Consider the following 21,118-nt stretch of genomic DNA (forward strand, 5'->3'; position numbering starts at 1 on the left):
GAGCATGAGCCTGGGAGTCAAAGGACCCGGGTTCTAATTCCGGCTTTTTCGTTTGTCTGCTGTGTGCCCTTGGACAGGTCACTTTACTCTTCTGTGCCTTGGTTTCCTCACCTGTAAAATGGGGTTTACGACTGTGAGCCCCAAGTGGGACAGGGATTGCATCCAACTTGCATCTAACCCAGTGCTTAGCACAGTGCCTGGCATATAGTAAGAGCTTCACTTATACTGTGGGGAAAAAAATGGAAGCCTTATTCTCCGCACCAGGGGCTGGTTGGTCAGATACAAACCATACAAGCTTGCACACACACTCACACTCCAGATAGAGCCCAGAATTGTTTGCCATGATCCAACCTCTGACTGGAAGCCCCAGTGGGTATCAATGGGATTTTCTGGGTGGGAACCCTGAGTCCCCACACTCATGGAGAATTTGCTAAGGGGGAAATCTGATTTTTTACACCGCAAACCACTGATGTACTTCACCTGGCCAGTGTAGGAAGAACTACTGAATGAGTTATTTCAATCTGGCAGTTAGAAAACAAGATGGATTCCAAAGAAGTTATAGCTAATTGGAATTCCCCTGTCCACTGGGGTGCCCCTGGTCAAAAACTTAATTCCAAAGACGGGTTTCTTATACCAGAGCTTCCCTATGGCAACCTGGAATATCCCCTTCGGGCTGCAGCAACTTCTTGACTCCGTGTTTGCAATATCTTCGTCTGTTGCTATGGAAGCCTACATGACTGCAGGATGTCAGCTTCATGACTTCACGCAAACATCCTGTAGAGCAGATGATGGGAGGGTGATGGGAAACTTAGCTGAAACAGAGTAACGGATCAGTTATTAGGGAAAAGTAACTTTTTCCACAGACTACCCTCTCTTGCCCTACTCCCCATCGGTCAAAAATGGGGTAAATGTGGCGAGAAAGATTATGAGAAGCATGCAAGAGGTGAATGTGTTCGGTTAAGCCTTTATGCTGTCTCCCCGCACAAAATTGTTTCCACGACTAGATCTGCACCGCCGGGCGTTTCAAAATAAATGAGAGTTTCCGTTCACCGGCTTCAACCTTTGGTTATTAGAACTGGCGGTTTCAGTTTTTGCAGGGAAGAAGTGGTTGAATTTGAGCAGCTCAGGTGGACAAACGACTTTGAGGAGGTGTGCCAAGGCCATTCCGTGCTTTCCCCCGCCAGTTGTCTTTATAGTCTGAAACTCATGATTTCCGGGACTGTTTAGTACAAATGTCCGGGGAGATATTTAATCGTTTAGATATTTATTCATCTAGAAGCAGCTAGGTCTACTGGATAGAGCAGAGGCCTGGGAGTCAGAAAGACTCGTCTGCTTTGTGACCTTGGGCCAGTCACTTCACTTCCCTATGGCTCAGTTCCCTCATCTGTAAAATGGGGATGAAGACCGTGAGCCCCATGTGAGACATGGACTGTGTCCAACCTGATTAGCGTGCATCTACCCCAACGTGTAGTTCAGGGCCTGGTACGTAGAAAGAGCTTAACAATTACCATAAAAAAAAAGTTCTTCAAGCGCAAAAGGACACATGGATGGATGTTTACAGGATGGACTGTCCCTGTAATGTGTTCAGGATGGTGGATGGTGGATGGTTCCTGTGATGTTTGCAGGATGGTCAGTCAGTCGTATTTATTGAGCTCTTATTGTGTGCAGATCACCGTACTAGGTTCTTGAGAGAGTACAATAAAACAATAGACACATCCCCCGCCAGAACGTGCTTACAGTCTAGAAGGGGAGACGGACATTAATATAAACAAATTACAGATATGTGCGTGAGTGCTTTGGGGCTGGGAGGGAGGATGAATAAAGGGAGCAAGTCAGGGTGGCACAGAAGGGAGCTGAAGCAAAAGAAAAGAGGTCTCCTGGAGGAGATGTGCCTTTGATAAAGCTCTGAATGGCGGGAAGAGTAATTGTCAGATGATGGCTAGTCCCTTTTATGTGTATAGGGTGGTGGACGGTGTCTGTCTCCTTTGCAGGATGGACAGTCCCTGTTCTCCAGTAGGCATGAAGAAGGGAAAAGCCACTGAATTTGCCTGCCGGTCAGAAGTCTTTGGGACTCCCTCCTTTTCAATCTGAAAGTGAAGCTGGAGGTGGTACCCAGAGTCTCAGAATATTTTCGTGACCTTATTCTGTGATTAATTTTTAAGTTGTCTCCCTCTCTGATCTCTCAGCTCCTTGTGGATATTGATCGGGTCTACCAACGATATTACCCTGTCCTCTCCAAGGTCTTAGTGCGGTGCTCTGAACACAATGAGCGCTCAGAAAATACCATTCCAGCGATCGAGGATCGGGTCCAGGCATTCTGGGGAGGCCGTGGCATTTCTCATGGGGACCCCCCCCCCGACCCAAACCCTGAGCTGCCTGAGTGCATTTCTCAGGGAATTTAAATCGGCTGGAAAAATGGGCGATGCACTTGTGAAACTGTAGAATCTTCCAGAAAGAACTGTACCAAAATGGTCACAGAAATCGGATTGTCTAGGTTGTCCTCAAGGATCATCAGGAAAGAGGAGTCAGTGACTCCCCTCAATAACCTGTTCCGGGGTCCCAAACCCTAAGGATGAGTACTGTATTTGATGATTATGGTATTTGTTGAGGTCTTAGTATGTGAGCACTAGGAGAGATACCAGATCATCTGATCCAACGCAGTCCTTGCCCTACCCGGCGCTCACAGTCTAAGAAGCGGACAGTTCTTCCTTTCGATTAGGCGTGCTTACAGATTAAGCCTGTAAAGGATCAGTCGGTTTCCTTCCGTTCAGTTAAGAGCCTTGTGTTTTGTTAAGTTTTTCACTTTAGGCACCTTTCAGATAAGGCATCCGAATTGAAAAGGCTTAAATAGAAGCCAGCATTCACATCAGAATGCTGGTACATTAAGTGAAACTACAACCCGTAATAAACTTTGACATATTGGGAGAATTATACTTTCTATCCTGGGCGAGTTCCAACAAGCCCCTTTTAAGTACTGCGTATAGATTATGCGCTGAAGGCGAATTTGACAATATTTCAGTAGCGAGATGTTTCTCCTCCATGTGCACAAGACTTCTGTGCAATCTGGGCTGAGCGATTTCCAGAACTAGTGGGAATCAGCTTGTGTTCACATAATGAAGCAGATTGTCAGACTGTTTGGGGTGTGAGTGTGCGTAAACACCGAAATGAACTCGAGTGAATCCTTTCTGCTTCTGAATGGTTGATGAATGAACATGCCTTTTCAACGGGTTTCCAGCTAGCTGCCAGTCGATCATATTTTTTGAGCGCTTACTCTGTGCAGAGCACTGTACTGAGCGCTTGGGAGAGCACAATACGACAGAATCAGCAGACATGTTTCCTCTCTCACCTAGGACTTATTTAGAGGCAGGCACCTTGACAGGAGAGCTAATAATGGGGATTAAGCGGTTCACGGTGTAGTGGATAGAGCAAGGGCCTGGGAGTCAGAAGGTCATGGGTTCTAATCCCAGCTCCACTACTCGTCTGCTTGGGCAAGTCACTTAACTTCTCTGTGCCTCAGTTACCTCATCTGTAGAAAATGGGGATTAAGAGTGTGAGCCCAACGTGGGGCAGGGACTGTGTCCAACCTGATTAACTTGTATCTACCCCAGTGCTTAGAATAGTGCTTGGCACATAATAAACATTTAACAAGCATCGTAATTATTATTATTATTTCTATGGGGCCACCATATTGATGGAGCCTGTGTGGGACCTTCAGAAATTCAAGATGGTGGGTATGGGTGTGGGGTGGGAAGGCTGACCACAAAAGATCCAATCCTTGAGCTATAGTTCAAGGTGGGGGTGGGTGCTCTGTAGATTCTTATTGGGCAGGGATCATGTCTATCAGCTGTATTGGGTTGTACTCTCCTAAGTGCTTAGGACAGTGCTCTGCACACAGTTAAGCCCTTAATAAATATCACAGACTGATTGATTGAATTAAAGGTGACCCCTGCCCTGATCCCTTTCTAAGAAGGGGAGAAGGGAGTAGGCTTGGAGGAGATTTGTGGATTGAGTGAATAAGGACTGAGAATAATGAATTAACAAATCCTACTTTACTGATAGCCTACCCTCTAACTCTTTTATAAATACAGATGGTCAATCCATTAGTTCTGTTTGGCATCTCAAACTTACAGTTTGTTAAACCGTGCATAGGATTTATTTAGAGTGATTCCACGGAAGGTTTACCTTAATTTTGTTGACTTTGTATCAGATGAAATCAAGGCAGGCAGCCTAGAAAGCAGACGGCGAAGGAAAGTGAACGTGACTTAAAAAGTGGGCACAAGCGTTAAGCACATGCTCCGCCCTGCTTATAATAATGTTGGTATTTGTTAAGCGCTTACTATGTGCAGAGCGCTGTTCTAAGCGCTGGGGTAGACATAGGGGAATCAGGTTGTCCCACACGTAAAATTAATCCCCATTTTACAGATGAGTTAACTGAGGCCCAGAGAAGTTAAGTGACTTGCCCACAGTCACACAGCTGACAAGTGGCAGAGCTGGAATTCGAACTCATGACCTCTGACTCCAAAGCCTGTGCTCTTTCCACTGAGCCACGCTGCTTATGGTAATGCTTCTAAGGGCAGTGAAGGAAGAAGGAAGATTTAGAAGTGTAAATGAGATGAGTCTCTTTACTGGCTGGTCCTCCCTGAGGTAGCTGCCAGGACTTCTCCCTCGTCCTTTGCTCGTGGGTCAAACAGCTTGATGGTGCATTTTATCCACCAGCTCAGAGAGTAGAACATCAGGCTGAAGTCCTAAGGGCTCAGTTTAAAGTCTGGAAAACAATGATTTCTTGGATTCTCTCTGAGCTTCTGTTCACCAGGTGCATGTTCTAACAGAGGGAAAGGGTCCCCTTCTTCCTCTCTACATCTTCTCTTCTCCCTCTCTTCCTCCCCCCCTCCTTCCCCTTCTCCCTCTAACTTCCTCTTTCTCCCTCCTTTTTCCCTCTTTCTCCCTTCTGTCTCTCTTTTTCTTCCTCCCTTTCTCTCTCCTTCCCTCCCTCTGTCCTCTCTCTCCCCTTTTCCTTCTCTCTTTCTCCTTCTCTCTCCCCGTTCCCCCTTCCAACTTCCCCTCTTCTCTCTCTCTGCTCTTCTCCCCCTCTCTCCCCCTCTCCATCCTTTTAATATGTTTTTAAATCAAAGAAAGATAAACCTCACAGGGACTGTTCCTTCCCATCCTTATCGTTTCTGTCTGACCTAAAGAGAAATACAAGATGTCTCTTTTATTGCTGAAATATCCTGTATGCTTAATACAGTGCTCTGCACACAGTAAGCGCTCCATAAATAAGATTGATGGTTTGATCTTTCCATAAACACATCATACACCCACAAACACTCTCTCTCACTCACTCACTCACTCAGTCCCTTTGTATGAACCAGAGAAGTAGCCTTCCTGGAAGTGAGAGGAGTATTGGGGCATTTCTGAAATAACCTCTGCCCAGTTTATGTAGGTCCAGTGTCAAAAATTGGTGATTTGCCTGGGGAATCACTGGTGGTGGCGTCAGGGAAAAACGGAAGGCAGATTCCAAAAACAAACCATAAAAATTGTTGTTCAGACTTCTATATGTTGGGGTCTTTCCCCATGGAGTTTAATCACTGCTTTCTTTATTCTGGTCTAGTGGCTAAGCGGGGTGCAAAATGGCCTCCTCACCCACGGCCCCCTCAGGAACTGCTCTAAATAATAATAAATAACGATGGCGTCTGTTAAGCACTTACTATGTGTCAAGCACTGTTCTAAGCACTGGGGTAGATGCTAGCTAATCAGGTCGGACACAGTCCCTGTCCCACGGGGGGCTCACGGTCTTGACCCCCGTTTTGCAGAAGAGGTAACTTGAGGCACAGAGAAGTTAAGTGACTTTCCTAAGTTGGTATAGCAGACAAGTGGCAGAGCTGGGATTAGAAGCCAGGCCCTTCTGACTTCCAGGCCCGTGCTCTACCCATTAGGCCACACTGCTTCCCTCGATCTTGTTTCTTACTCTCATGGTCGTCTCCGGTTGTGTTTCAGACTTGCCTATCAGAGGAACGATGACGACGAAGAGGAAGCTGCCAGGGAACGCCGGCGTAGGGCTCGCCAGGAGAGGCTCCGGCAGCGGGAAGAGGAAGACTCCTCTTCCCAGGGGACGGAGAAGACGGCGGAGGTGAACGCCCAGAACAGGTAGGCCCCTTCCTCCGGAGAAGACTGTCAGCACCGGCGGGGCGGGGCTGGGCGATATAAGCTCGTCGTGGGCAGGAAATGTGTCTGCTTATTGTTATATTGTACTCTCTCAAGCGCTTAGTACAGTGCTCCGAGCACAGTAAGCGCTCAATAAATACGATCGAATGAATGAGTGATTGCTAAACGTCGTCCCCGTCCGGGCTACACGGTGGCCCAGTCCGTTCCCCCAAAACAGCCTCCCTCCTGCGGGAAAGCGTTCTTCATCGGTCAACCGATGAATGAATGGTATTTACTGAGCGGTCACCGGGTGCAGGGCGCTGTACTGAGTGCTTGGGAGAATACAACAGAGTTGGCGGGTGGGATCCCTGCCCACAACGACCTCATCGTCTCATGGGGGAGACAGACATTGAACCAATTCCGGATATGTAGGTACGTGCTGCGGGGCTGAGGGTGGATGAATATCAAGTGCTTTAAGAGTACAGGTCCAAGTGTTTAGGTGACTCAGAAGGGAGAGGGAGCAGAGGAACTGAGGGCTTAATAAATGATTTATTTGTTCATATTAATGTCTGTCCCCCCCATGCCCCAGACTGCTTGTTATGGGCAGGGAACTTGTCTGCTAATTCTCTTATACATATATTCTGTTATATACCCTCCCTAAGGCTTAGCACAGTGCTCTGCACATAGTAAGTGCTCAATAAATACCACTGATTGATTGATTGGGTCAGGCCAGGTCACTCAGAAGTGCTCATTGAGCCCCCGCTAGACTGTAAGCTCACGTGGGCAGGGAACCGTGTCTATCAACTCTGTAATATTGTCCTCTCCAGAGCTTTGCAGTGCTACAGTGCTCTGCGCCAGAGCAAGGGCTCATGAAATATGATTGATGGATCGAGCCCTGGGAGAGCAGAGTGATGTACTTGGAGCTGAGGGACTCACTAAGCCACTGCTGGACGGTCCCCTGAAACGGAACAGACTCAGGCGTGTAAACACAAGTGACAGAAGCAATCAAATTGGAGAGAAAAGAACCCACTCCACGAGAACGGAAAACCTTCGACCTTAAACAGAAAGGGAATGACGACGAAGTAACGTCAAACTCAAGTTGAAGAGAGCAGAAAGGGGACGGAGGAGAGAATTCAAAATCTCGGAGTTATTTTTATCTTATGTTTATCCTCCCTTTATTCACCCCTCCCTCAGCTCCACAGCACTCTTTTTTTTATTTGTTAAGCGCTTACTATGTGCCAAGCACTGTTCTAAGCATGGGGAGCGATACAAGGTCATCAGGTTGTCCCACGTGGGGTTCACGGTTTTAATCCCCTTTTTACAGATGAGGTAACTGAGGCCCAGAAAAGTTAAGTGACTTGCCCAAGGTCCCACAGCAGACGAGTGGCGGAGTCGGGATTAGAACTCACAACCTCTGACTCCCAAGCCCGGGCTCTTTCCAACGAGCCACGCTGCTTCTAAATACTATTTAGTATACTAAGTAGTAAATACGTATTTGTAATTTATTCATATTGATGCCCGTCGTCGTCGGTGAACTCGTTGAGGGCAGGGAACGTGTCTACCAACTCTGTTATACTGTACTCTCCCAAGAGCTTAGTACAGTGCTCTGCGCACAGTAAGCGCTCAGTGAATACGATTGATTGATTGATGAAGTCTCTGTTCAGACCAATGTCCAACAGTACTGTGTCTCCAACCCCTGGGTGAAGACCGAGCAGACACTCCAGGCCCCCAGCCACCCAGAAAGCAAAGGCAGCCCTTTTGGGTGCTTGTAGGACCCCCGAAAGAAAGAGAAGCCGAGCCGGGAAGCCAGCCCAGCGCTTTCGACTGAGAGCCGCTGGGTCTCTTGAATGCCTGGAACTCTTTATGGATGCTTTGGTTTCGGCACAACCCAAAATGCCTTCTCTGCATCTCCCCATTCCCCCCGCCCCTGTCGTTTAATTTCCAAACTATGTGTATTTTCAGGGAAATTTAATCTTTGTGTTTCCAATCCATGGACAACGGGATTTTGAAGCACTGGTTGAGGTCCAAGAGTCTTTTCGAATCTAGCTTTTCATGGGCCTTTCTTATATCATCTTGAAATGGGAAGCCGTGTTTTGCCAAAAAGAAATTGCTCGCACCTCCAAAGGCTCGGGTTAGGTTCGAAACACAGAAACCCCAGAGCCGGAGGGTGTGCCAACCTGGCGAGCCGGGTCCCCCTCGCTGAGCAGAGCTTGAGACCCGAGGCGGTCTCGAGCCCGCTGATCGCAGGCCAGCAGCCCGCCTGCCATCTCTCTGTGCCTCTAGGGCAAGTTCCAAACACGTGCCCTTTCAGACACTGCCTCGTGATGCCCCACAGTGATGAAGGCAGCCAGCTTCGTGAGGTAATAATAATAATAATCACGATAATAAGCACCGTGGTATTTGTCAAGCTCTTTACTACGGGCAAGTTCCTGAACTAGGTGCTGGGGTAGATACAAGGCAGTGAAGTCAGGCACAGTCCCTGTCCCACTCAGGGCACAGTTAAGGAAGGAGAACATGTACCGAATCTCCATTTTACGGTGGAGGAAACTCCTGGGTCACAGAGCGGACAAATGGCCAAGTCAGGATTAGAACCCAGGTCGTCTGACTCTCCAGTCCATCCCGAGTTGTGGCTGCGTTTCCAAGACGATCAGCTTAAGATGTCAACCCGGTCCACTCCCACCTGGCAACACGGGGGATCCAGAGGGCGAGGATGGGGTGCAAAGCTTTGCTCTGCTGAAATAGTGGGCGGCAGTGGGAGTGGCAGATGGCCTTCTGAGAGCTCCCCCGTCCATGATAACCACTGGTGCCGAGCTCCAGTATAGTGTGTGGGCTGTACTGGACTGTCCCACTTTTCCTGGGACGTCCCCACCATCCAGCCCGCCGGGAAGGGGCCGGGTGCCGCTGGTGTTTCTGTCTCTGCAAGGCGAGAAAGACTCGGCCGTCCCGGCCGCTCCCCGGGGTTCGGGTTTTAGTACAGACCACTCACTCCAGTTTGTCAATCAAGATTACTCATTGAGCACTTACTTGGTCTAGAGCACTGGAAGAGTACCGTAGAATAAGTAGATGGGCCCTCAAAGAGCTGACTGTCTACTACGGGGAGATGGACACTGAAGTAAATTGCAAGCGGAAGAAGCAACTAAGCATAATGATATGTTCCTAAGTGCTGGGGGGATGTAGGTTTAGGAGGGCGTTGAGGGGGCCTGGATTCAAGTGCCCAGATAATGCGGTAGGGAGGAAAAGTAGCTGCAGAATGATCAATCAGTGGTAATTGTTGAGCGCCTACGATATGCAGAACACTGTACTAAGTGAACGAGCCCGGCTTCCTGCAGACGGCATGGATGGGGGCTGGACCCGGCCGATGAGACCCCCGGGCGGCCGGCTGGTGCACCGTGGGGGCAGGACCGGCTGTCAGGGAGGTGCCTAGTGGCCGGGGGGCTGAAAGTGAGTCCAGTTCAGTCCAGCTCAGGTTACCCCGGCCCTCCCACCAGTCCTGGTGTCGGCTCCCGTTCCGGCTGCTAGGACCTGCTCTCCCCACCCCCCGTCAGATAACTGACGTCAGTCAACCATATTTATTGAGTGCTTACTGTGTGCAGAGCACTGTAGTAAACACTTGGGAGAGTACAGTATTAACAGACACTTTCCCTGCCCAAGCTTACGGTCAAGTAAGCTGTAAGCTGTAAGACAAGCTTACAGTCTAGAGGAGGAGACAAGCACTAATATAAATTACAGATAAAATAATAATAATAGCCGTGGTATTTGTTAAGCGCTTACCATGTGGCAGACACTGTACTAAGTGCTGAGGTAGATGCAAGGTAATATACTTAAGTGCCGTGGGGCTGGGAGGGGGATGAATAAAGGGAGCAAGTCAGAGCGATGCAGAAGGGTGCTGAAGGAAAGGAAAAGAGGGCTCAGTCAGGGAAGGCCTCTTGGAGGAGATGTGCCTTCAATAAGGTTTTTTTTGGGAGGGGGGGCAAAGTGTCTATAAGATATGAGGAGGGAGGGTGTTTCAGGGCAGAGACGGGGCGAATGCCTCACTCCTTTTGCCTCTCCCGTAGCGCAGCCTGCTCCCCCTTCCCCAGTGGATGACTGATGTGAACGTCCTTCCCCCCTTGTCTCTCCCGTGGTGCAGCGTGGCGGATGAGGAGGCCAAAACGGCCCCCAGCCCCTCGACGACAGATGGGGGTGACGACGCCGCGTTCCTGGAGCGGCTGGCCCGCCGGGAGGAGCGGCGGCAGAAGCGCCTCCAGGAGGCCCTGGAGCGCCAGAAGGAGTTTGACCCGACCGTGACGGATGACGGCTTGTCGGTACCCAGCGGGCGACAGGCCAACGACACGGGAAAGGACGAGGCTGCCGGGGACGAGGACAAAGCGGAGACCCGCCGCGCTCGCTACGAGATTCAGGAAACTGAGACGGTCACCAAGTCCTACCAGAGAAACGAATGGCGGGAAACCCAGGACGGCCAGAGAGAGAAGGATAAGGAGGAGGAAGAGCAGCAGCAGGAGGAAGAGGAGGAGAAGCCCAAGCAGAGAATCCTAGAAGGAAACCAGGTAGAGGTGACGATAGGAAGGAAAACCGTAGAGACCCGAGAGGAGACTGCGGTAGTAGAACTCAAAAACGGGCAGGTCGGTGTCGAGGAATCCAAACTAGGAAAGGAGGAGGAGGCAGAAGAGGCAACGGAGGTTGTGGACCATGAAGGTGTGGAGGCGGATGCCGAAAAGCAAAGGCTCGAGGCTGAGGAGAGAGAAAGGGCCAGGGCCGAGCAGGAGAAACGGGCAGCGGCAGAGAGAGAGAGGATCGAAGCAGAAGAGAATGAAAGGGCGGCCGAGGAAAGGGAGAGGAGGGAGGCCGAGGCAAGAGAGAAGCGGGAGGCTGAGGCAAGGGAGAGGAGGGAGGCTGAGGAGAGGGAGAGGAGGGAGGCCGAGGAAGAGAAGAGAGTCGCTGAGGAGAGGAAGAGGGCGGAGGCGGAGAAGAGAGCAGCCGAAGAGAAGGCCAGGCTAGAAGAACAAAAATTGAAAGAAGAGCAAGAGAAACAGGTCAAAGGGAAAAGGGAAGAGAGACAGGTAAATGAAAAGAAAGTCCAAGAGGACACACTTCAGTCGGTGGTCCTAAAAAAACAGGTACAGTAAACATTTTGCACCAAACGTGTGATGCCTGGGGTTTGTGAGAAATGTAATGCAAATCAAATTCTGGACAGAATTGACTCACAACTCTGTTTCTGCATTTGAACTAACTCTTTGTAATGCTCTCACTGAACTAGCATCCCTCATCAAACCCCATCCCACTTCAAATAGCCTTGCAGAAAGCCAGCTGCCTGGCGCTGGGCCATTTCAAGATCACATAGTGCCTGGAGGCAGTGATTGTTTTTTAATCAAATTTGAGGAAGTTTTTCCTTTTTACCATATTTATTAAGCACCTATTACGTGCCCAGACTTTTTTACCATATTTATGAAGCACCTACTAAGTGCCCTCTCCTTGGGGAGAGGTGGTTTGGAAAAACTAGCCCAGGGCTCCGGAAGCCTTCTACGTTTTCTGCAAGACTGCACTGAAGTGACTGGTGCCTAACTAACCCCGTGGGCGGCTGGCACATTCCCCTCCGTGGAATGTCTTTCCTTTCACTCTCACCCGATTTCACACCCCTCCAGCGGCGTTGGGCATGCACTCCGGAAGTGCGGTCCATGAAAGCGAACACGGGAGCTGCCCCAGGATGTGTGAGCAAGGGACGCAGGGCTTCACCAAGGGACGCAGGGTCAGCGCGTGTCCGGGGCGCAACTTCACCCCGGATCTTGACTGGCACGTGGGCACCTGGACGGCTCTTGGAGGTGGGGGGAGGGCACTAGGGTGCCAGCTGGCATCACAAGCCCCGGGCCACGGGCACCCGGGGGGCAGCTGAGCTGTTTGGGCATGCGCGCAAAGGGGACAGGGCCGGTGATGTGGCGTGAATGACCTGTCCATCCTTAAAAATGAAAAGGGCGAAGAGAGAGGGATTAAAGTGGAAACTAAACGAGAAAAGGCACAAGAAGACAGGCCGGCCTTCAGAAAGGAAGAGGTAAATATTATCGAGGGATAACAAGTTTGAGGGGCACGGCTGGTCTCGGCCGGGACCAAGTGGCTTCCGATCATGGCTTCCCCAAGGTGCGGTAACCTCTGATCATCTCTCCCTTGTCCCCACCCTCCCTTTTGACCACATCCTTTCCCCTCCTATGGAAAGCCCACCCTTCCCATCATGAAATGCTTCCAGGATCCTTTCGGCCAGGACCCAATGGCTTCCAAACGTGGCTTCCCCAGAGTGCAGTAACCTCTAATCACCTCTTCTCCCTTGTCCCACCCTCCCTCTTGACCGTGTGCTTTCTCCTGTGGAAATTCCTCCTTTCCTTCCCAACCTGAACTGCTTCTGGGATCCTTTCCTGACTTAACTGACCACTTAATGATTCAACTTCTAAAGGAGAGAAAAAAAAAAACAAAACCCTCCCGTGCTTCTCAGTAGAACACTTGGTGGACCGAAGATTTATTTTTTTTTAAAAAAAAAAAAGAAAAGATTTGGCAAAATTGACTGCATTGCATTTCCACGGTACCCACGGGAGCTGGTGCCAGGGTGTCTTACTGTTCGGTAAGTGAAGGAGGTGGATGATGCGACTGCGGCTTGGTAGGGCGCTGGACGCCGAGTCAGAAAGCCCGGGCCACCGTCCTCGTGGTAGCCAACTGGTTTGTATCACTGAGCCGGGAGCCCCAGGAGGGAATTTAAAGTACAGCAATCAGAGGGAGGCGGAGCTGTCTTACGTTGGGTTTGGGAGTAACAAGAGGAATTATTACAGCCATAGGGCCAGGAATCATGTGGACCATGGAAACCAGGCTGCTTTTCCTCTCCCATTGCAACTGACTCTCCGGATTAATAGCGGGGAAGACTCATGGGTGGTCGAGTCCTGGGGATGGGTGCCCTGCTAGATACCACCCTAGCCACCCCTGAACCATCCCAGACTCCCGGGCATCTCTCCTATTCTTCCTGCCCCCCGTCCACCGGTAATAGAGTATAAGAACTGAATAATTACGATCGATTGATTGATTAAGCATAACTCGATCAGTCAGAGATGTCTTCCTCACCCAGACTGTAAGCCCGTCAGTGGGCAGAGATTGTCTCTATCTGTTGCTGAACTGTACATTCCAAGCGCTCAGCACAGTGCTCTGCACATAGTAAGCGCTCAATAAATACTATCGAATGAATAATCCCCCGCTGCTGAGACGAGATGGGAAACAGATGGCCGTAACTCTCCGTTTAATCATCCTTCGTGGACTTGAGCCGTTCAATCTCCTCTCGGCCTTCTCTTTTCCAAGGTTCATCTCTGGATCTGCCCCTTTTATTATTACCGTGGTATCTGTTAAGCGCTTAGTGTGTGTCAGGAACCGTTCTAGGCGCTGAAGTAGATACGAGTTAATTAGATTGGATACAGTCTCTGTCCCACATGGGGTTCACAGTCTAAGTAGGAGGGAGCCCAGGCATTCAATCCCCATTTTCCAGATGAGAAAACTGGGGCACGGAGAAAGTGATTGACTTGCCCAAGGTCACGCAGCAAGCAATTGGCAGAGCGAGGATTAGAACCCAGATCCTCTGACTCCCAAGCCCGTGCTCTTGGCCCTAGTGCACGCTGTTTTTCTCAGCCCTTTCATCGTGCAGACGGGTCTCAGCGCTGATCTGCAGATTCCGGTTCCCAGTTGAGTCCTGCTGCCCTGAAGGCCCGGGAGAAGTGGGACATGTAGAAGCTGGAGATCTGGCCAGAGCTGCAGTTTTCATTTTTTCAATCTACCCAATCAGCCTGACACTGACTTTGGAAAGCCTGGTGCTTCTGCACATCATTTCCTGTCCCCTTCCAGGGATCAGATCGCAGCAGCGGGTTCTCGGGGGTTCCTGAAGCCCTTTTCCTGCTTGCTCACTGGGTCCCTTTAAACATCTCATCACTGCAGCCTCCTGAACTCTCACCCCTCCCCATCTGTAGGGCAGCCCATAGCCACAGGAAGTGGCTGGGAATTTTACCCAGATGTTTAGCGTAGGGTCACCTGAGAGCGTGGCTTTGGAAGTGAGTTAGCAAGGAACGCTCACTTCTGGACCATTTGAAAGCTATTTAGTGCACTGGAACGCTAATTTCCTACATGGCCGCAGAGCGACGGGGCGGAGTTTTCAAATGCTATTTTAGATCCCCTCAGTAAGAAAGCTGTAAGAGGGGTTGAGACTTTGGAAAAGTAAACGTCCCTTCTCAAACCTGCTTGTTTGGAGAACCTTGGCCTGCATTTAATCTGGAAAATGACTTCATCTTTGCACTTGAAGTTAAGGCACAGAGAATGGTCATGCGGGAAACACAGATGAAATTGGCCACTACTTAATTGAGGTTTTCAAACTCAGGTCTCTAGAGAAAATCCAAGCATTCCAGCCCAAGATCGTTTATCGACCTTGGAAGGGCTTGAGAAAAACAGAAAGAAGGGGCTTCTTCCAGTCACCGTTTGTTATTCGGGGCTATTTTAAATTCACTTCTGACCAGATAATGCTTTTCCCGAGAATGGCCCTGCCTGGGCTCCGGGAGAGATGACCCGACTTGTTCTCCGCCGACCCCGGAGGCTGACGCGGTCCTTGGTTTATCGACGGACCCGGTTGGAAGTCCCGGCTGAGTTTCTCAACCTCCCAACACCCTGTAAATGGGTGGAAACCAGTGAAGCTCCATCAGAGTGTCTCTGGAGTGGTTCAAAGGCAGGCAGAGCTTTTCACCGGGTGGCTGGAGCCATGGTCGATCCCTTGCCAGGCTTGGGTGCCATGCCAATGGCAGGAAGACCGGGGAAGGCAAAGGCAACTAAGCAGAGAAACACTAAGGGAACTGTAACAGGAAGTGCGGACTCTGATTTTCCAAGCGTCCCTTTAGAAGTCGGTGGGGGACGCCGGACGTTGAAGAGGTTTTGAGGCAGTGAGAGACCAAGAGTTGGCACGGGGGGAAGAGTGCACCAGTTTCTGGCCTGAGGCCTGTAGAAATAGTTTGCCCTAGTGGAAGGATCCGGGGCCTGACAGTCAGAGGACCTGGGTTCCAATCCCACCTCCACCACTTACCTACTGTGTGACCTTGGATAAGTCACTTCACATCTCTGCGCCTCAGTTCCCTCATCTGCAAAATGGGGATTCAATACCTATTCTCCCTCCTACTTAGACTGTGAGCCCCATATGGGACTTGATGACGTCGTGTCTACCCCTTCGCTTAGTATAGCGTCTGACACGTAATAGGCACTTAACAAAAATCATTATTATTGCTATTTTTATTATCATTATTATCATTGTTGCTTTTATTATGATGATCATCTAGGACCAAATTCCTGCTCTCCCACTGCATAGTGGTGTCAGCTATTGTGTGTCTCAGTTTTCCCACCTATAAAACGAGGGTGATGTTAACCGTTCTCCTTGGTCTCCGGGGAATGGAATAAACCTGAAAGCAAAATGCCACAGAATTCAGAGCAGAATTGGCGTAGTGGAGTTGGGACTGTAGGGTCTCTCCTGCAACCTTGGGCCGTTTCACAGACTCAGATCCAAATATTCGCCAGACGCAAGGTAGAAGGCGTCAGAAAGAATAAGTGAGTCACGCCAAAAGGCCCACACTTGCCCCACCGTTTCCTTTTTCCTGCCCCCTCCCACTCTCCTCCCACCCAAGACAAAAGCAGTATTCTCCAGCAGGGGTGCATTCCTGCGGGGCATCTCCCCAGAGGCCTCTCCCACGTGTGCCCTGGGGCCGATAGCCAAGTCCCCAACACGGGTCAGCTCCATCAGAGAGGGACCTGCATCGGGACGGCTCCTACTAGCCTAAGGCCCCCACCCCCAGATCCTCCCCGCCTCACCCCCACCACTCCACCACCCTCCACCAGTTTTTGCTCAGGTTCCAAGATCTCTGGTTTCTCCTGCTTTTGGGGCCACCATCTCGAAGCCTAATCCGCCCTTTCTCGTTGTTTCTTCTCCTTGGGCTTTCGTTCCCTCGTGTCTCTGCCCGGGTAGATCACAGCCGAGAAGACCAACAAGGACCAGGGACCCAGAGAAGACATCAAGAGCAGCTGGGATCGCAAGAAGGGATTTCCGGAGACCAAGTCTCAGAACGGGGAGCGCGTCCAGGAATTCACGACCCACAGACTCAAGCACACCGAGAGTACTTTCAGGTGAGAGGTCGGGGCGGGGTCACTGAATGGTACCCGCATTTCTTCCTCTGTTCACGGACTGCTCAGAAAGCGGACAAACGCCGGGCCCAGTTGGGTCCTCTGTGGGCGGGGGCGTCAACGTCTGTCCGCTGAGAGAATTTCTCAGAAGAGGGGAGGTCCACCCCACCACGGGGAACACAGCAGCGGGGTCATCTCACAGGCCCGAGTTCCATGCATCTGTCCTCCTGAAGCATAGCCGGGTGGGTTCGCGGAGGCTTGGATGTCTCTCTCTCCTCATCCCACTTGGGGCACCTTCCCTGTGTTGGGGGCAAGCACAAATGGCACCTGTCCCAAGCTTCATGCTACGCCGCGTCTGCCTCTTCCCCGTGTCCCCCACCCCGCCCCCAACGTACCCACAAATGCGTGTGCACACGCTCTTTCCTACCGGACCTCCCCACTTGTCTTCACCTGGAGAAGCAGCGTGGCTCAGTGGAAAGAGCACGGGCTTTGGAGTCGGAGGTCATGGGTTCGAATCCCAGCTCTGCCACTTGTCAGCTGTGTGACTGTGGGCCAGTCACTTCACTTCTCTGTGCCTCAGTTACCTCATCTGGAAAATGGGGATTAAGACTGTGAGCCCCACGTGGGACAACCTGATTCCCCTGGGTCTACCCCAGCGCTTAGAACAGTGCTCTGCACATAGTAAGTGCTTAACAAATACCAACACTATTATTATTATTACCTCCAGACCCATTTCTACGTTTGGTTTCCTGGGAAATAACTCAGCCAAGTTAAGCCTGTCAATTCTGTCATCTCCCCGTCCTAATTCTCTTCCTACTACATCACCTATGCATTTGTTTCTCATCCCCTAAGCTCTTGGGTATTCAGCCCAACCCCACCCCGGCATTTACTTGCATATCCTTAACCCAGGGTTCTTTCCCTTTCCTGTTATTTATTATAAAATATGTCTCTCCTGTTAGACTGTAGATTCCTTGAAGGAAGGAATTGTGTGTCCTTACTCTATTGTACTCTCCCAATCGCTTAAAACAGTGCCTTTCCACACAGTTCCCTACTCAATGAATACCACCCATTGGTTGACCCTCTCCTGCCCCTTGAAGGCTCTTGAGTAGAGCAGCTCAAGGTTATAACTAAGCCCAGGCCCGGTCAGCTTCCTTGTGCCCTTTGGATTTTGGAAAAGAAATCAATTATTATTATTACTATGAATTGGATTTATTGAGCACCTACTGTGTGCAGAGCACTGTTTTAAGCACTTGAGAGAGCACAATAAAACAGAGTTGGTAGACACGTTCCCTACCCACAACGAGCTTACAAGTCACCCAGAGCTAAAGAAACCGGGGGACGTCGCCTCGGGCCCACAGGGCGACGGAAACCCGGTATCTTGAAATGTCAGTCGGGGAAGGCTAGAGCCGGAAGTAGTGGGCGGGTGGGGCTCCGGGTGGCGCGGCGGTGAGAGGAGAGATCGGGGACCGGAGCCAGGAGAGGAAATGTAGGTTGGGAGCAAGCTGAAGGCCAGGCTGGCAGTCAGCAGTCGGAGAAGTGCCTGGAAGCAGGATGGGTGGGGAATAGGGGAGTCTGGCCAAGAGCCGGCAGAAGTGGCAGAGGAAACCGGGTCCTGGAAAGGTGAGTCTGCACTTTGGAGATTAGTTCTCCACTGAAAGAAGAAGCAGGTGCAGGGGGCAGGGACACTGAGGAGAGGGTAGCACCTTTAAATCACTAGATCTTGGACAGCCTTTTGACAGGGAACAGATTTTCAGCAATTGCCTTAGTTTCGGGTCGGGGGCAGGACAAGAGGGACGTGGCTGGGAGCCGTGTCCGGTGAAAGTGACCCCCGGAAATGCCGCAGTCAAACGGGGAAGCTGTTGCTAATGGGTTGCGTCCATGAAAAACTGAGTTCTAGGTTTTCCCTTTGGGGAGGGAATTTATTTTGCGCTGGATCCAAAACAAAGGCTCGAGGCTCTGGAAAACCTTAATTTACCTGTTCATTTAAGAATCAACCAATTATTGATATACTCAGCACTTACTGGGTGCCCAGCACTGTACCGAGTGCTTGGAGAGGACGACACAATAGAGTTTCATGGAATCAAGTTGAAGATTTTGGTAAATAACTATAGATTTAAGGCCCTCGATCAGCTCTCTCCCACTACGCTCTGCTCACCGCTCCCAAGTGCCTTATACTCATCCCTCCAACCCTCCTCCTTTGGATCCTACAGACCAATACTATTCCCCCGCTTCAAAGCCTGTCTGTAATCCCATCTTCTCTAGGAAGGCTTCCTGGATTAATTTTTAAGTCTCCCTGCTGACGTCTCCCCTCCGTCGCATCTGCACTCATGTACAGATCTTCCATAACCTATTATTTAAGCACTAACTCGGTAACAGAACCCTTTTCCTTCTTTCTCCTTTCTATAATTTATTGTAAGATTTTGAGGACCGGGATCATGTCTACTAATTCTACTATACTGTCCCAAGTGTTTAGCACAGTGCTCTGTTCAAAGGAGGCACTCAATAAATACCATTCATTCAGAAAAATGATTCAAACTCTAAGAACATGAAGCAGGATGATCTGGTACTGCATCATAATCGACCGGAAAGGGCGAGGTCTGTGATTTAGGAGATGTTAATTCTAGTTCCAGCTGTCTCCGGCTGCTGTATGACCTTGGACAAGACGCTTTATCTTGCTAGGCTTCAGTTGCCTCATGGGTAAAATGGAGGTGATAATAACCGCTTTCCCTTCCCTCAAAGAGATTTGAACAGATGACTGATGCAAAATTATTTTGGAAACATAAAAGTGCTTTTGAAATCCTCAGTATTATCCATAGCATTTGCTGTCTGAAGGAAGTTGAGAGACTTTTTAATTGACCCTGAGGAAATGTCCATGGGTAGAGAAAGGGGCAAAAGACCGCTATGTGGAATTTTATGTTAGGTGCTCACTCTCTGCCAAGCACTGAGCTAAGGGCTGGTGGTAGATAAAACACCATCAGTTCAAACACCGTCTCTGTCCTACCTGGGGCTCCCAATCTAAGAGGTAAGGAGCCCGGGCATCCCAGCCCCATTATACAGCTGGGAAAAGTAGGGCACAGAAGAGGTAAAGCGACTTGCCCAAGATCCCACACAGCAGGTCCATAGCCGAGCTGGGCCTAGAATCTGGATCTCCTGGGTCCCAGCCCCATGCTCTTCCCACTTGGCCACATTGCCTCCTGAGTCCCTGGGGACCATCATGATGCAAAGGAAGCAGTGTGGGCTAGAGAATAGAGCCCGGGCCTGGAACTCAGAGGGATCTGAGTCCTAATACCAGCTCGCCATTTGGCTGCTGTGTGACTTCAGGCAAGTAATATCACTTCTCAGTCCCTCATTTATCCCAACCTGATTAGCTTGTATCTACCCCAGTGCTTAGTAGAGTGACTGCCACATAATGCGTGAACAAATACCATAAAAAACCACAGCGGATAACTAATGTGTCTACCAACTTTGTTGTATCATACTCTCCCAGGTACTTAGTACAGTGTTGGGCCCAGAATAAGCATTCAATAAGCTCGTTGTGGGCAGGGAATGTGTTTATTGTTGTATTATACTCTGCCAAACGCTTAGTACGGTGCTCTGCACAGTAAGAGCTCAATAAATATAATTTAATGAAAGAATGATGGATTGAATGAACAGCGGGAGAGGGTCGCTCCCCGGGAAAACGTGCTCTCGGTCTTCCCGCCCACCCACAGCCGCGGCAAAGCCGGTGCGGACACCGAGGAGGCCGAGTCCCAGGTGGAGGCCGGCAGGCGCCTGGAGGAGCTGCGGCGGCGGCGGGGCGAGACCGAGAGCGAGGAGTTTGAGAAGCTGAAGCAGAAGCAGCAGGAGGCCGCCGTGGAGCTGGAGGAGCTGAAGAAGAAGCGGGAGGAGCGCAGGAAGGTCTTGGAGGAAGAGGAGCACAGGAGGAAGCAAGAAGAGGCCGAGAGGAAGATCAGAGAGGAGGTGAGGGCGAAACGGGAGAGGCAGAGGAGGCCTGACTCGATTCCCCCATCTCCCAGGGACCGAATCGTTCGGTCCAGAGGGCCCAGAGAGGCTCCCCTCCTGGGTATCTTTGACCGGTGCTCCTGACTTTATTGTCCCACCCAAAGCATTTCACACGTGTCCCCGGATCGAGGTAGATAAAGAACAATCCGGCTTTAGAACTGAGTCTCGTCCAGAGAAACATCCACTCTCTGGCTCTCTGCCACAGGATGCAGGGGAAAATTTCTTCCATGATTTGGGGGTTTTTTTGAAGCCAGGTTTGGAATGTTGAAGGCAAAGGGCACACAAGGCCTGGGCTGTGAGGTAGGATCTGGTCGCCGTTCTCTGCCGCTTTTAGGAATTCGGTCAAACTAATGTGTTTAGGGCTCTGTGCCTCAGTTATCCCCACTTATAAATGGGGTAATGCGTTCCTCATTCCTCTATAATCCCCCTTCTCCATACCTCTTAGGCAATTAAGAGGTGAATAGAAGGATAGATGTGAAACTACTGAGGTAAAAAGTGCTAAGTCAAGTCAGATGTTACTATGGAAACATCTGCTATTGCCTTGGATTCTATAAAAACATGCTTCTTCCGTTCTCTTCCCCTGAGGATTTTACACATCGGGCTTCTTTCCTTGTCAGAATGGGCACCGCTTCTTTCCTCTCGCTTTATATTCGGAAAGTGCTTGGTTCTAGTCTTTTTCTGTATCCTTTAAGCCACTCCGCCGGTCATCTACTATCTCTCCATCCCGGGCCGTTGTGTTCCCAGGTGTATTGTGTTCACGGGTGCCAGGGCTACCATTTGCAGAGTCAGGGCCGGTAACCCCCAC

The 21,118-nt window shown here is 50.3% G+C and overlaps 1 protein-coding gene across 1 annotated transcript in view; it reads left to right on the forward strand.

Annotated features, from left to right (window-relative positions):
- The window catches only part of CALD1 (caldesmon 1), a 118,757-nt gene that overhangs the window by 74,848 nt on the left and 22,791 nt on the right, over window positions 1-21,118 (forward strand). The window contains 5 exon segments of the mRNA XM_039913239.1: window positions 5,995-6,144; window positions 10,271-11,258; window positions 12,110-12,187; window positions 16,157-16,314; window positions 20,022-20,271. Of these exon segments, the coding sequence (XP_039769173.1) occupies window positions 5,995-6,144; window positions 10,271-11,258; window positions 12,110-12,187; window positions 16,157-16,314; window positions 20,022-20,271 (1,624 nt within the window).

This window comes from Ornithorhynchus anatinus, chromosome 10, assembly GCF_004115215.2.
Source record: "Ornithorhynchus anatinus isolate Pmale09 chromosome 10, mOrnAna1.pri.v4, whole genome shotgun sequence".
Taxonomy (NCBI): Eukaryota; Metazoa; Chordata; class Mammalia; order Monotremata; family Ornithorhynchidae; genus Ornithorhynchus; species Ornithorhynchus anatinus.